We start from the raw sequence: 13,013 nt of genomic DNA, 5'->3' as shown, positions 1-13,013 counted from the left end.
TGTAATTTATTGTCGTTATAACGAGTGTGAAATGCAGACTCAAATAGGTGCACACAGTTATTTAAGTTGGATTGCAGTCACTGCATCAGAATTTCAAAAGCATAGCAGCACTTCGAGAAGTATATTCAGTTTCATAGACCCCAGATGTCAGTTTCTGTTATTGTATGCATAGATCCATGTTCCATCACCCGTTGCAATATTAAGAACAGATTTTTTTATACTCTTTACACACTCTATGCATTTTATCCTACAAAAACTGGCGCCAATCCGAGCAAGCCTGTTTGTGTGCCTCGTTCGGTGATGTGGTGAATGTCCCTGAAGATTCTGACATTACTGATTTATGAATCGTCATCTGATCGAGAGCCAATAAAAAAAATTTAGTGTAGGCTGTCTCATAGACATGGCCTTAAGTTTTGACGTGATTACGTTCTTTATGCCTCGAATCGCCTAATAAGTACTGAATTAATGAAATGTGTTTCATCTGATTTGCCTTTGGAATATTTGAAATTATTAACGGACGATAATATTTGTTATTATTTTCCGTTGTGAACTTCCCGAGATATAGCGTAAATCAATTTCATTACGAATGCAAGCCGCGAGCCAAATGCCCAGACCGGAAGGGTTATCAACCGCTTCGCTTACAAGGTTTCAGTGAGAAATTCGAGTGATCTCTATTTGACGAAGGAACGAAAAATATGGTATGAACGTCCTAACATAACCGCACGTTAGAGAAAGGTAAAGAAGTGGAAAAAAACAATTTTTTTCCGCCGCGTTATGTTCTCTTATCTTCACTTATAATACATAAGTACAGATAAGAGAGTGTAGAGTTGCACAAAGTAAATTTTTCTTTTCCCCCTCACCACAAACCTAACAAGCCTGTTTTAGTGTGCCTATCATTTTACTCTTGAACGTATATAGTAACAGAATACATCATATGTGTGGGAAAGTCAATAATAATTGTGTATAAAAGGAAGGTAAAAAAAAACAACTTCGTAGGGTTACAACAAATCCTGACGGTGATAAGAGAGGAAAGAAAACAGGGAGAGTTTGTTTTTGACATTATTCCAAAGGCGTTGGGACGCAATATTACGTCCTCGATCGTAAAGCGGTAGAAACCAGAGAGGTATTATTAAATTTACAGTAACGAGATCTTCCCGCAGACATAAAAAAAACTCTGATATATTCTGAATGCTTCCCGAGATACGGACGTTAAAATTATTTTGTTACGCAACTTTTTGTCAATGCACCACGTACCATCGGATGATTGAAAAGATTTATTCATGTAAAAATTTAACAATGATCATTTCATATTAAAATAAAATATTCGTTTTTCATTGGTCCGATAAGAAAGAAAAACGGAAAAAATTCATTCGAATGGAAAAAAATATATAGAAATGTTTTTTTCTCTCCGTTTTGAAATAAATTCAAAATTGTGTATCGAAAAGTAGGAAATCGCTATTTCGGATTGATGGCTTTGAGACATATCGAAAATTTTTGGATCTACTCAACAAGCCAATAAAGTGAAGATACAAATATATCTAATCATCTAAAATATTCAACATTATCAAACCATTACATGATACGCAATGGTTTCATCCCCCACCCCATAAATGCATAAACGGTAATATACAACGCCCATCATACAAGTGCAAGCACAAAATATCACATCATCATCGTACAACGCTGACAAACGAACCGGAAACCAAATAGGAATTCAAAAAAAAAAAATGAAATGTATTACGACGAATAAAGACGTCATTGAACGTGCATAGTTTATAGATAATAACGGAGAGAGAGAAACGACGGGAAAAATTTTCTCTTCGGAAATTGTCTGTCGCAATATTCAGGAAAGAAGAGATCCATTTTTTCCCTCCCTCTCCGCAATATTCACAGAAAGAAGAAAAAAACTTGTAAAGAAAGGGGAAAAAAATATCATAATAAGTAAAAATATCTTTTCCATATATAACAGGGATATTTCGATAAAGGCTTACTTAGAGGATACTTTTCTCGTTTGGTGGAGCAAAGAATTGTAAAATTTCTTTTTTTTGAACAGAAATGAAGGGAGAAAATATAGGAATATCTTGTTACAGTTTCGACTGAGGAAACCAAACGTATCCAGTGACAGTTCCTCTCATATTCTTTGCTTTCAATAAGACACCGTCATCAGTTCGAAAAGCTTCAAGAAAATGTGAGAACTCCATTCAAGCATGTATACAAAATGGGAATCACAAAGCAATAAGTGGAAAAAATGCTTCGACTCACTTTATATATATGTACTTTTTTTTTTTCCTTTTCCCAGTCTTTTGAATGTACTCTATAAATATGCAAATGATTCGAAATATGGGGGGGGGGGAAGAAATGAAAAGGTTGATCTGGATCATTTCGAATATAACGTTTCCGTTGGGATGCGATTTTCACGTGACTATCTTGTCATTGTTCACAAACCCGGAGATGAAAAGGTTTGTTTTTTTTTCAAATATATTTTTATGCTCGAAAAGACTTTTTTGACTTTTAATAAAAGCTTCTTTCCCGTGACTTTAACAAGACTTCCCGAAAAAATTTTACTCTTGGCATATGATGAGTACTATGTTTTTAACAAGATCGTACGTGACGTGTATTTACTTCTTGTTTCTTTTAGTTCTGAATTTTCTCGTAGCTAGTGTTTAAAAGTTGGTACTACTCATACGTATCGATTGGTTGAATCGAAAGAAATGTTCTGCTATGGAGTTGCTAACTTATTGGGATTAGCTAATAAATCTATTCAGGTGATGAAATTCGAGAAATATATATTTTATCTTCAAAATATATATATTTCACATGCGTTGGGTACACAAAGCAATATTGCAATCGTGTGTGTGCTGTATAGATCGGGCAGTTGTGCATGATTAAATTTGGATTATTTTATAATTTATCGTTTATTTTGAATTATTCAGTTACATGATCTAAGAGTGGGCACGTGTTTCTTTTCGATTGGGAAAGACTGCAGCGAAGACCGTAAATGAGACACAACATGGAGAAAATTGGAACTTCACGATTTACTTCCTCATTACAAAATTAATGTCATGTCAACTCGAAATGAGAAAAACATCGAAAGAACTGACCATGAAAATTGCCAAATGACCATTGGCTAAAATGTTAGACGAAAAATAATCGGGTTAAACACGGCAGCAGGTTTTTGACGTGAATGCGTTTTTTTGTGCCTTGAATCACGTAGTAAAAATAAAATTATGTGAAACTGATAGAACAACACACACCTTCATATCATGCTGAACGACAATTCCGTGCTGAAGATACGTAGTTCATGTAAATTTCAGTAGGAAACTTGCAATTTCTATTGAACCGCGGCTTCTCAGCTCGAAATTATCCTTTCATTATAAGAAATTTATCGTTAACTTGTAGTTTAAAAAAATGAATCAAATAGGCCTATACAGTTTGGTAGCACGTGTAATTTGATGCTGCGTGTTTATCGTTAAAGCTTCAACTGTCAAAGGGGTACATAATCAAATTATGACATTCTCATCGACTTTGACTTTGGAACAACTAACAAAAGATACCAATGTCGTCTACATTCGTTGTGAACTGCTAGAGATATGTCGGAAAACCATTTGTTACGAATTAGGACAGTGGCCTTGGTGCCTAGACGGGAAGAGATATTAAAACCGGACTTATATCATTCATTGAATTCACTTTTGCAATTTGCACGTGATGATGACATTGCCTTTGGCTTCTGTTGGGTATTTCCTGAGATATAAGCGTTTAAAGAATTTCGTCACACAACTTTTTTTGCGAATGCTTCCAGTATCGTCAGACGATTTAAAAGACGTATTCACGTCAAACAGTCATTAGTTGTCCTTGTTTCCAACTTCGAGGTGTGAATGCGAGTCAGTCCCACGTTTGAAAAAACTCTCCGTTGAGAGCAAGGCAGAGAGAACACAATACCCTATATACTGAAGCATTTCTCACTGTCACCTCTAATATTCAAGTCGGGTGACAGCACCACTTGAACACGAAACGCGAGTAATTCTACCAGCATAAATATGTCAGAGCCTCAAAAGTACATACAGAACACTTTACGTCATGCACAGAATAGTCAAATATTTCTCAGAAATAATGTTAACGAGGTACATGTACAAACAGGTTAACGTCCAAAATTTAAGTGATCAATTTTTCAAAATGCTTCGGAAAAAATATTTTATTCAATTGCAAATCAAATGCAAAAAAATTGGTGAAAATTGTCAATCGGTAAATTTGTTCTTTTAAAATAACACAAAGAAGTAACGAATAAATGTGTACAAGAAAAAACACTTTGAACGCGATTTTTCTCAGATTGGAGAGTTTTTGTTCTTCTCCGTAAGATTTAAACAAAAAAAGTCATCAAAAGTTCTGGTATTTTGCAGAAAATGTTTATTTGACATGTGTTAGTAAAACCTCCGATTTAGCTATTGATCAATGAGGAGTATTTTTAAAAAAATATTGAATTCAGATATTTGAAATTTATATATATGTTTTTCTGAACTATTAAAATTCATTAAGTTCTAACGAATAGTCAGATATCTAAGTTGAAGATTTATTTTAATAACACATGTCGCATAAGCATTTCTGTAAAACTTCAGAATTTTAGGTGCAGTCGTTTTTGTTAATCATACGGATGAGTTCGAAAACTGCAATGTGAGAAAATCGCGTTCAAAGTGTTTTTTCTTGTATTTTCTGTTACTTCTTTCTCTTATTTTAAAAGAACAAATGAACCGAGTACACAAAATTTCTTGCGTTTGATTTGCAACGGATAAAATAATTTTTAGTCTTTTATTTTGCAAAATCGACTTCAGGGGTCTTGACACCCTTTGAGCAATTATTTAACCGCGATTGAGTAGTACATGACCGTCACTACTACATAGCAGTTAATTTTGTCAGGCGAGTTTTGAATAAGACCAAATATATCTCGCATGTTCACGATGGAACATAGTCAAGTTCCACAAACAAACAAAGCTCTCAGATAAAAGAATGTGCCGTTTGTGATGTGAAAGAAAATGTGGTGCAGGTTCAGTGTGCAGTGTTCCAGATCAAATAAATCCACAACTGTTTCTAGCACAGTAGGGAAAAAAATTGAGAAAAGGGGAATTGAAATCAGTAGAGAGTTAAAATGGAGGTTTTTTCTGGATTTATATAGGAAAGCACTTTCCACCGCTGCGATTTTCTCCACTGACATCAAATAACATTTTTCAGGTTCTTTTGTGTTTATGCACTTCTCTTTGCGTGTGGTTCCAGTATATAATGAAATCAACGAACACCTTCGAATACAGAATAATGTAAACAGTCACACGCGGTCTTCAATGTTTACCTGATAACAGCAAAAACTACCGTTTTTCATCGTGTCACCATTTAAACTTTTTTTCACTCTTTCATCGGTTTGGAAATCTTTAATCCGGGTCGGATACAGTCAACAATTCATTTGATATATTTGGTGAAAAAGTTCCTATAACTCGCATTTTATTATATCATATTTATGAATCCATCGTATTCTCTACATAATGTATTTATTTGATACTCCAACTTGTGATTTCAAATTTTACTCACGAAATTGGACGTTCTTTTTCAAAACTTCAAGGCTCTAATGTGAGCCGGTCTCCCATTTCAAAAAGTCTTTCCGCAGAGAGGGCAGACCTTCAACATGATTTATAATATAAAAATTAGAGCATTTACCATCTTTACTTCAATACGTGGAAGTTAGGTGGCAGCACCAGCAAGAACACGAAGCAAGCGCAACTCCGATAACATGAATATGTTAGGTTCACGCATTTAAACATACCCACAATGTGTTCCTGCATGTGCCAATTCCTTGGAAATTCCACAGAGTAATGTGCACAAGGTGCATGTACAGTTAAATACTAGTAGCGTTTTAGGAATCGGAAAAAAAAACGATGATGGCTTAATAACTGCTTAGAAAAACTAAGCAGTATTATTTCTATGCAAGAGTTGATCAACTTTGCCCAAGAATGTTAAGAAGACACAAACAAATAAGGCAAATACACGAAAAACACAAAAAAATCCTAGGATTTTTTTTTTGTGTGTGTTTTTCGTATTATATCTAGTTTATCATATTACTTGGTAAATTGTGATTTTAAATACAGAGAAAAAGTGAAATAAATTTACTTATGATCAAATTTATTTTAAATCAATACAGTAAAACGCCCTCTTAACGGTCATTCCTCAGATGAGGTCACAGATACAATTTTCATCATTCGTTCCATTGAACTAAAACTCCAATAAGGACACCAATAGTTGTAATTTTGGTTCGAATTATGCTTACTTGATGGCAGCATAAGTTCTAGTATTTCGTTCACTTCATGGGTACTTTGAAAAATGAAACATTTTGGCTGGAAATTTTTATGTTTGGCAACTCTGTCTGAGTTTAGGATCTAAAACTACCTTGCTTGTGCTCGGAAATTTTACATTTGATTCCACGTTGTTTAATTTGGCTAGCTCTAGAGTAATTGTCGATCTCTATCATAAGCAAAAATAAAAATCCATATCGCCAAATACAGTGATTTATTACGAGCATCGGCGGAAGATTATGCTTCTAGAAATTATGTGAGAATAGAAGATCGTATATCACCGAGAAATATCTGACACATGTTTAGAAATTAACAATGTCAAAATCAACAGAAAAAGAAGACGACCGGGAAGAATAATGTGATGCGGAAGAAAGCAGTACCAAAAAAATCATCGGTTTTCGAAGTGCATACTGGACGGAACAATAGCGTTTAAAGTTCTGCGCTGGACGGATTGAATACATTTTCGTGTGTAGCACAATGACGGAATGGCGTTGGATTTAATCTCGCTGCTTGAAATATATTTTGAAAGTGAAATACTCAGCTTAACCACCAAACGTCGATTTATCAGTTTTTCCAAAAGATGTCAATTCATTAAGCAATTTTTGTTATTTTAATAACGTTAACCTCGCGTATTTCCAAAAGATCCGTATGATCTGTCCAGGGAATTCGTTGGCATTAAACTGCTTCGCATAATACAGCTTTTACAATTTTAACTGCACATAATCATTGCAATAATTATGTACTTTCAGAACATAACTGACTTTAAACGCATTTTACAATATTGGAGAGATTCGTTTTTTTTCAAATAATAAACCATTCAAGATATCGTTGATACTGTATTTTACAGTTTTAAGGGGAACCCATTCAGGTACGGCTAATCCCCTTATGGAATTTTTCTTTCTCCCATAAGTGTCCGCAAAAGAGAGGTTTTGCTACCCATATCGAATGAGAATGGATGTTTGAAGTTTCTATCTGTTGCAATGAACGTAATTCAAATGCAACAGACTTTTATTCCTCTGGCGATTTGCATCATAAAGTTCTGAAGAATAATAATATCATGTTCGTGAATATTAATGTTTCGCTATTTTCGATTACCAAATATCATTTATAAGAGAAAATTCATTTTTAAAAATATACCAATGCTACAAAATCATTATGACTGTGATATTTTCATTTGTTTCAAACACAGAGCTTCACAAATTATTGAATATAGACATAATTCTCCAATGATCTTCAATGTAATTTATGTAACACTTTGAACTAAAACAGAAAATTATTTGACACTGCAGTGGTCAGCATAATTAGACACACATTTGCCATAAAATAAATTTATCAAAACGCTAGATTTATGCGCTTCCAAAGATTCAGATCCATATTGATTGTCTCTCCTTATTCTTGTTTCAGAGATCATCAGGAGACAGCCAATTGATGCAAAGTTCGACCCCACAAACAAAACAGGTTCCACTCCGAGCACCACCGCCATCTCCGGTCTGTCAGACGATCCAGCAGCAGCAGCAACAACAGGAGCTTGCCTTGCATCCACCGCCTCATCCGCACCATCATCACCTGCACCACCAGGTTCATCACCCGGGTGGAATGTTGCATCCGAAAGTACCACCGAAACCATGCGTTATACCGGCACCACCTCAGATCTACAGTAAGGATAGTGGTGGTGTCAACATCACGACGACGTCCATAGCGGAGGCCCAACCCCTCTTATCGCAGCAAAACTCCACGACGACGAATAACAGGACTAGTTGCTCTCAGCATCACCCTCAAGGTGGTGGAGTACAGATTATACAACATTCTATGCAGAGTCAGCAGCACCCGCACGATATGAATTTGTGATCCTAGTGCCTAATATAGTGAAGTGAATTTGAGTCTTGAGCTGAGGAGATACATGACGGGAAATGGAGGTAATATTCGAGCTCACGAAAGTAATTTTCTCAAATTTTTCAAGTAAAATTCATGTTTTCGGACGAAAAAATTCGTCAACGAATGAAAACAATAACTAATACTCCAAAAAATCGTCAACGAATAGGGCAAATACCAGTAAATGCTAAAAAGGTTTTTCACAACTGGCGGTTGGTTTCATAGGCCAGCATTACACTATAAAAGTTTCGTAAAAGGTCTTTGATAAAACTTAAAAATACAACCAATAAGCGTATGCGAATGTAACCAATAGGTTTATTGTTTTTATTCGTTTTTTTTTTTAAAGATCTTTTATCAAACTTTTATAGTGTAATCACGGTTATAAGTAAACAACCGGTACAGCACGACGCTGGGGACCAAATGAATCGTCGAGTATTTCCGGCTGGCACGGACCTCAGTCCGCATCATTTCGTCCTGGAAATCTAAACCGAACTGCTTGTTTACTTTAAACCAGTGATTCCCAACGTGGCGGCGTTAACGCCCCCTGGAGGGCGATGGAATGATCCAGGGGGCGGTAGGAGCTACGGGTATAACAAAGGATCCTATGGGTTGGATTGTGTTGGGGGGGGGGGCGATGGGAGAAAAATATTTCTGAAGAAGGGGGCGATGAGGGGGGGGGGGCAGACAAAAAAGATTGGGAAGCTATGTTTCAAACCATGGAACCCAAAAGAAATGTTTTATGAAATCCAGTGTTGCGACTTTCAGCCGATTTTATGTAGTCATCATCCAAAAATGTTTTGTTCCCAAAAAAAAGGCCTCAGTGTGGTTTTCCATTACACTCCTAATGTAAGCCCTACGCCGAAAATAAGCCTTGAAACGAGCATTTTTTAAGAAGCAAAAATTAATGAGACCGGGTCTTATTTTCGGGGAAACACGGTATTAAAAGGGGGAAAAAATGTGGTGGGAAAAGAAACTACTGTACTTTTGTAATCTGGTAGAAACCTAGGCCCGTCATTGTTCTTTGCCCCCCGGAAAAGTTTCGCTCCCCTGGTAAAAGATGAAATGACGGCCCTGTGTAGAAACCTCTAGTTTCCTACTCGATAGTGTTGGAGAGGTGGGGGTAGAAATCCGTTGAATACAAAGTTGAATTGATTTTCAACTTTGAACCCTTCGGTTTTCATGAGCGAGGGAAAATAAAACTTCATTTCAACATTACATCATTTTAATTAATTTGGAAGGCAGACGGCAGCACCAACAAAATATGTTGTTGTTTAAACACTGATGACACAGCCAGAAGATGAGTTTCACCAGGGGTGACCCACCTCTGTCCCGTGGGAAAGATTTGACACTCTAACAGGTTCCACCCAGCCCAGAAAAAGTGAAGAAATAGTAGTGAAGAAATAGAAAAGAATCGATCATCACACAATACTGTAAATACCTAGACTGACCATATTCCCTTCGTAAAAATGCAGGGAAACGGGATCTATGCGGGATGTCGCCAAAATCGCAAAAAAAAATTGTCAACGGCGATTAAAGTTGCAATTATGGTAAAAAAAATCGTCAAAGGCAAGTAATGTTGCCAATTACAGCCAGAAAAAATTGTCTAATTTAAGTAAGGTTGTCAGCGGCAAGAAAACTTGCCAATTAAAGCCGAAAGAAATTGTATAATGTCAGTGCCGTTGTCAATTACAGACAAAAAAATTGTCAGCGGTAAGAAAACTTGCCAATTACAGCCAAAACAAATTCAGATTCATTCATTCAGCCAAAACAAATTGTCTAATTTCAGTGACGTTGTCAATTACAGCCAAAAAAAAATTTGTCAGCGGCAAAGAAAGTTGCGTATTACAGCAAAAATATTGTCAATTATTTATGTCATGAAAATAATCTTAATTTTTTTTACTTCAAAAATTCAAGTAAGCTTCGATGAAAATTATGGTGGAAACTGGTCATTTTATGAATATGTTTAAACGACCACAAAATTATAGGTCAGTCCCGTAAAATGCGAGTCATATGGTCACAATACATGTGCAAATTTCTGACTCGGAAGCGGCAGAAATACTGCATATCTGGCCTGCGTACTGAAGAGGTTATGGAACCATACTCTTGACCTTTGTGATTGCAATAATCTCTCTCTTTCTCTCTCATTGCAAATTATTATTAACTTTAATTTTAAAAATATGGAGATAAATCTTTCAGTTTTTAATTTTAATTAAATTTTTAAAAATAAAGGAATCTCTTCTGTAGAAACTCTGTAACGTCGAATGTTTCGCTTTGGTGAATCAACGTCGATTTTAAATGGCTTTACTTTTGAAATGTATTTGGACATTCATGGACCGTGTGTATACATATATATAAACATATGATCGAAATTGCTTTAAATTTTCATACAATTTAAAAACACTTTTTTTCTAGACGAGATTTTTGAGACATTTCAAGCTCTTGGAAGCGTTTTCCATTTTCTAATTTTGCCGTATCGTGAAAGAGTCGCGGAATAGAAAGTATGTAATACAAGAGAGAGAGAGAGCTGGCTTTGAATACTACCTCATTAAGTTAATTGGATGTATTTCTTCGGCATCGATACGTAATGAAGTAATTTTCGTTGCAATTCCCCCCCCCCATTTTAGTTCTGGCCCAAAAAGTGGAAAAGAGAAGTGTATTTCCATCCACTCGACTCCATAATAGCGAGTACCAACTAACAAAATGAGGAATCGATTATAATTTACCTCGAGGAAATGTCGCATGTTAAAAGGACGTTGGCATAAAAATGGATTTCTAACCGATTGCAGTTAATTTTGTTCAGCGTGTTTCTGGCACGTTGCCAGCATAAAAGTATTTACTGTTCACGGGTTTGGGATAGCCAAAATAAATAGCCAAATCCCGAGGAACCATGTGGAGTGCTTTCATTCCGGATTCTACACGGGACATACAGTTACAGCAAGAAATTGGGTTATGGCAGTAATTAGGTTTTCTGAACGTTGTTCATCGGTGGTCTTGGAATCCTCGGTTTTATTTTCAACACGGTCTCTTGGCGTTCTCCTAAAGTCATTCTTCCGCTTTTTCGAGGCTTATTTCGTTCTGGACTGGAGTATGCTGTAAGGTTTTGGAGACCATACGTACAGCGGGACATGCACTTGTTTGAAGGGGTGCAGAGAAGAGCTACTATTTCTTATGGACATCTTTTCTCACCCTCTCCCTTGGGCATTTTTGTATATGTATTAGTTGGTTATTTGTATAATTTCTGAGCTGTTGGGGATTAACACTAGAACGACAAGAGTTTCGAATTACCCAGAATGATGGAAGCGATCATTTTGACTGCAATAAAAAAATTGATTTCGTTTTTGCACTACACCAGGGCTTCTTAACCTTTTTCAGCCACGACCCAAAACAACAACACAACCAATTTTGCGACCCATTCGTCTATTTTCAGTTTGTAAAATGTTTATTAAATATTCCTGATTAACATAATGTTTAGTGATAGGAGGCCTTTTTTCCCTCAGCCCAATATATCATGGAAACAGATATTTTTCTGAATTTTATGCCGAGGTCAACTGGGAAAGAAAAGTCATTTGGTCTCTTGCAAGACCGGGCAGGCATGCTACCATCTATACCAATGGAGACATGACCTGGGATTCCTTATTTCACGAAAATATCTGTTTCCTTGATATATTGGGCTGAGAAAAAGCCGTCTATCTTTACCGTCCTCCCTGGGCGCTATTGGCTGACGTTGAGTCTACTAATGTCTCTACGTCAGCATCTCACGCCACAGTGGAAATAAGAAAGGCAGGGACATGTCTTCAGTGGTGTCGATGATAGCATGCTTGCACGATTTGCAGGAGGGCCTGGGTTCGATTCCCGGTGGAGACCAAGTGACTTTTCTTTCCGAGTTCACCTCCTAAAGAAAAGTTATCTAGAAAACATCCAGAAGATATCTGTTTCCTTGATAATGTTTAGTTATCTTAGTGTGGCCATTCCATGGCGTCTTGACAGTTTTGCCAACTGGGCTGAGCCAACATCATGTTTAGCAGAAGGTCTCTGCGCGAAGAGCGTGACGTCACTAAAGAAGACATCTCACCTACAGCCATTGAATATTGCAGGCCGATGCATGCGCCACCTTTACCCTTTTTTGTAGCAAGGTATCCAATGGCTATAGGTGAGACGACCTTTTCAATGATGTCACGAGCTTCGCGCGGAGCCATTCTGCTATTCTGCTATAGATAGTGTTGGCTAAGCCCAGGGCCTCGTATCACACAGGGTCTCCAACACAATAAAAGTTTTAACTAATTCTCAAATTACTTCGTTCACAAATTCTGGATTTTACTTATTTCTGGAATTACTCCTATCATTAATTTTCGTTCATTTTGCATTAATTTTCGTTTATTTTGCATTAATTTTCGTTTATTCTGCATTAATTTTCGTTTATTCTGCATTAGTAGTGGGATCATTTTACATTAATTCTGGAATTATGTTCGTTCGTAAATTTCAAACTCTCATCATGTCTGAATGACATGATGAGAGTTTGAAACATAGTTCTCAACCGTAAAATGTTTACGTTGAGAAATACATATGTCATTACATATGTCTCATCATGTCTGAATGACATGATGAGACACGTATTATTAATGTTAGTTTAATGTGTTCATATTTTCATGCAGTTAATTTCAGCATTTCCTGTGCATTCTGTAATGATGTTATGCCCTTTTCGATACCGGTTTTTCCATAAAAAACTGCTATATATATAAAATTATAGCTCATAGCTCATAAAGGGTGCCCGAAAATTTCTGTGTCCCATCCCAGGCCGCCAAAATCGTT

General features: G+C 36.4%; 1 protein-coding gene across 1 annotated transcript in view; it reads left to right on the top strand.

The window, feature by feature from the left end:
- The window catches only part of LOC149089923 (neuroligin-4, X-linked-like), a 146,950-nt gene that overhangs the window by 120,448 nt on the left and 13,489 nt on the right, over nucleotides 1-13,013 (top strand). Inside the window, exon 7 of the mRNA XM_089231066.1 lies at nucleotides 7,737-8,248. Within this exon, the coding sequence (XP_089087192.1) occupies nucleotides 7,737-8,180 (444 nt within the window). The 3' untranslated portion in view covers nucleotides 8,181-8,248. The remainder of the gene's footprint in view (nucleotides 1-7,736; nucleotides 8,249-13,013) is intronic.

Source organism: Pholcus phalangioides, unplaced genomic scaffold (assembly GCF_987345545.1).
Source record: "Pholcus phalangioides strain wild (caught in Gottingen) unplaced genomic scaffold, Ppha-v1.0 ptg000001l_1, whole genome shotgun sequence".
NCBI lineage: Eukaryota > Metazoa > Arthropoda > Arachnida > Araneae > Pholcidae > Pholcus > Pholcus phalangioides.
This window is presented reverse-complemented; position numbering and strand designations above follow the sequence as displayed.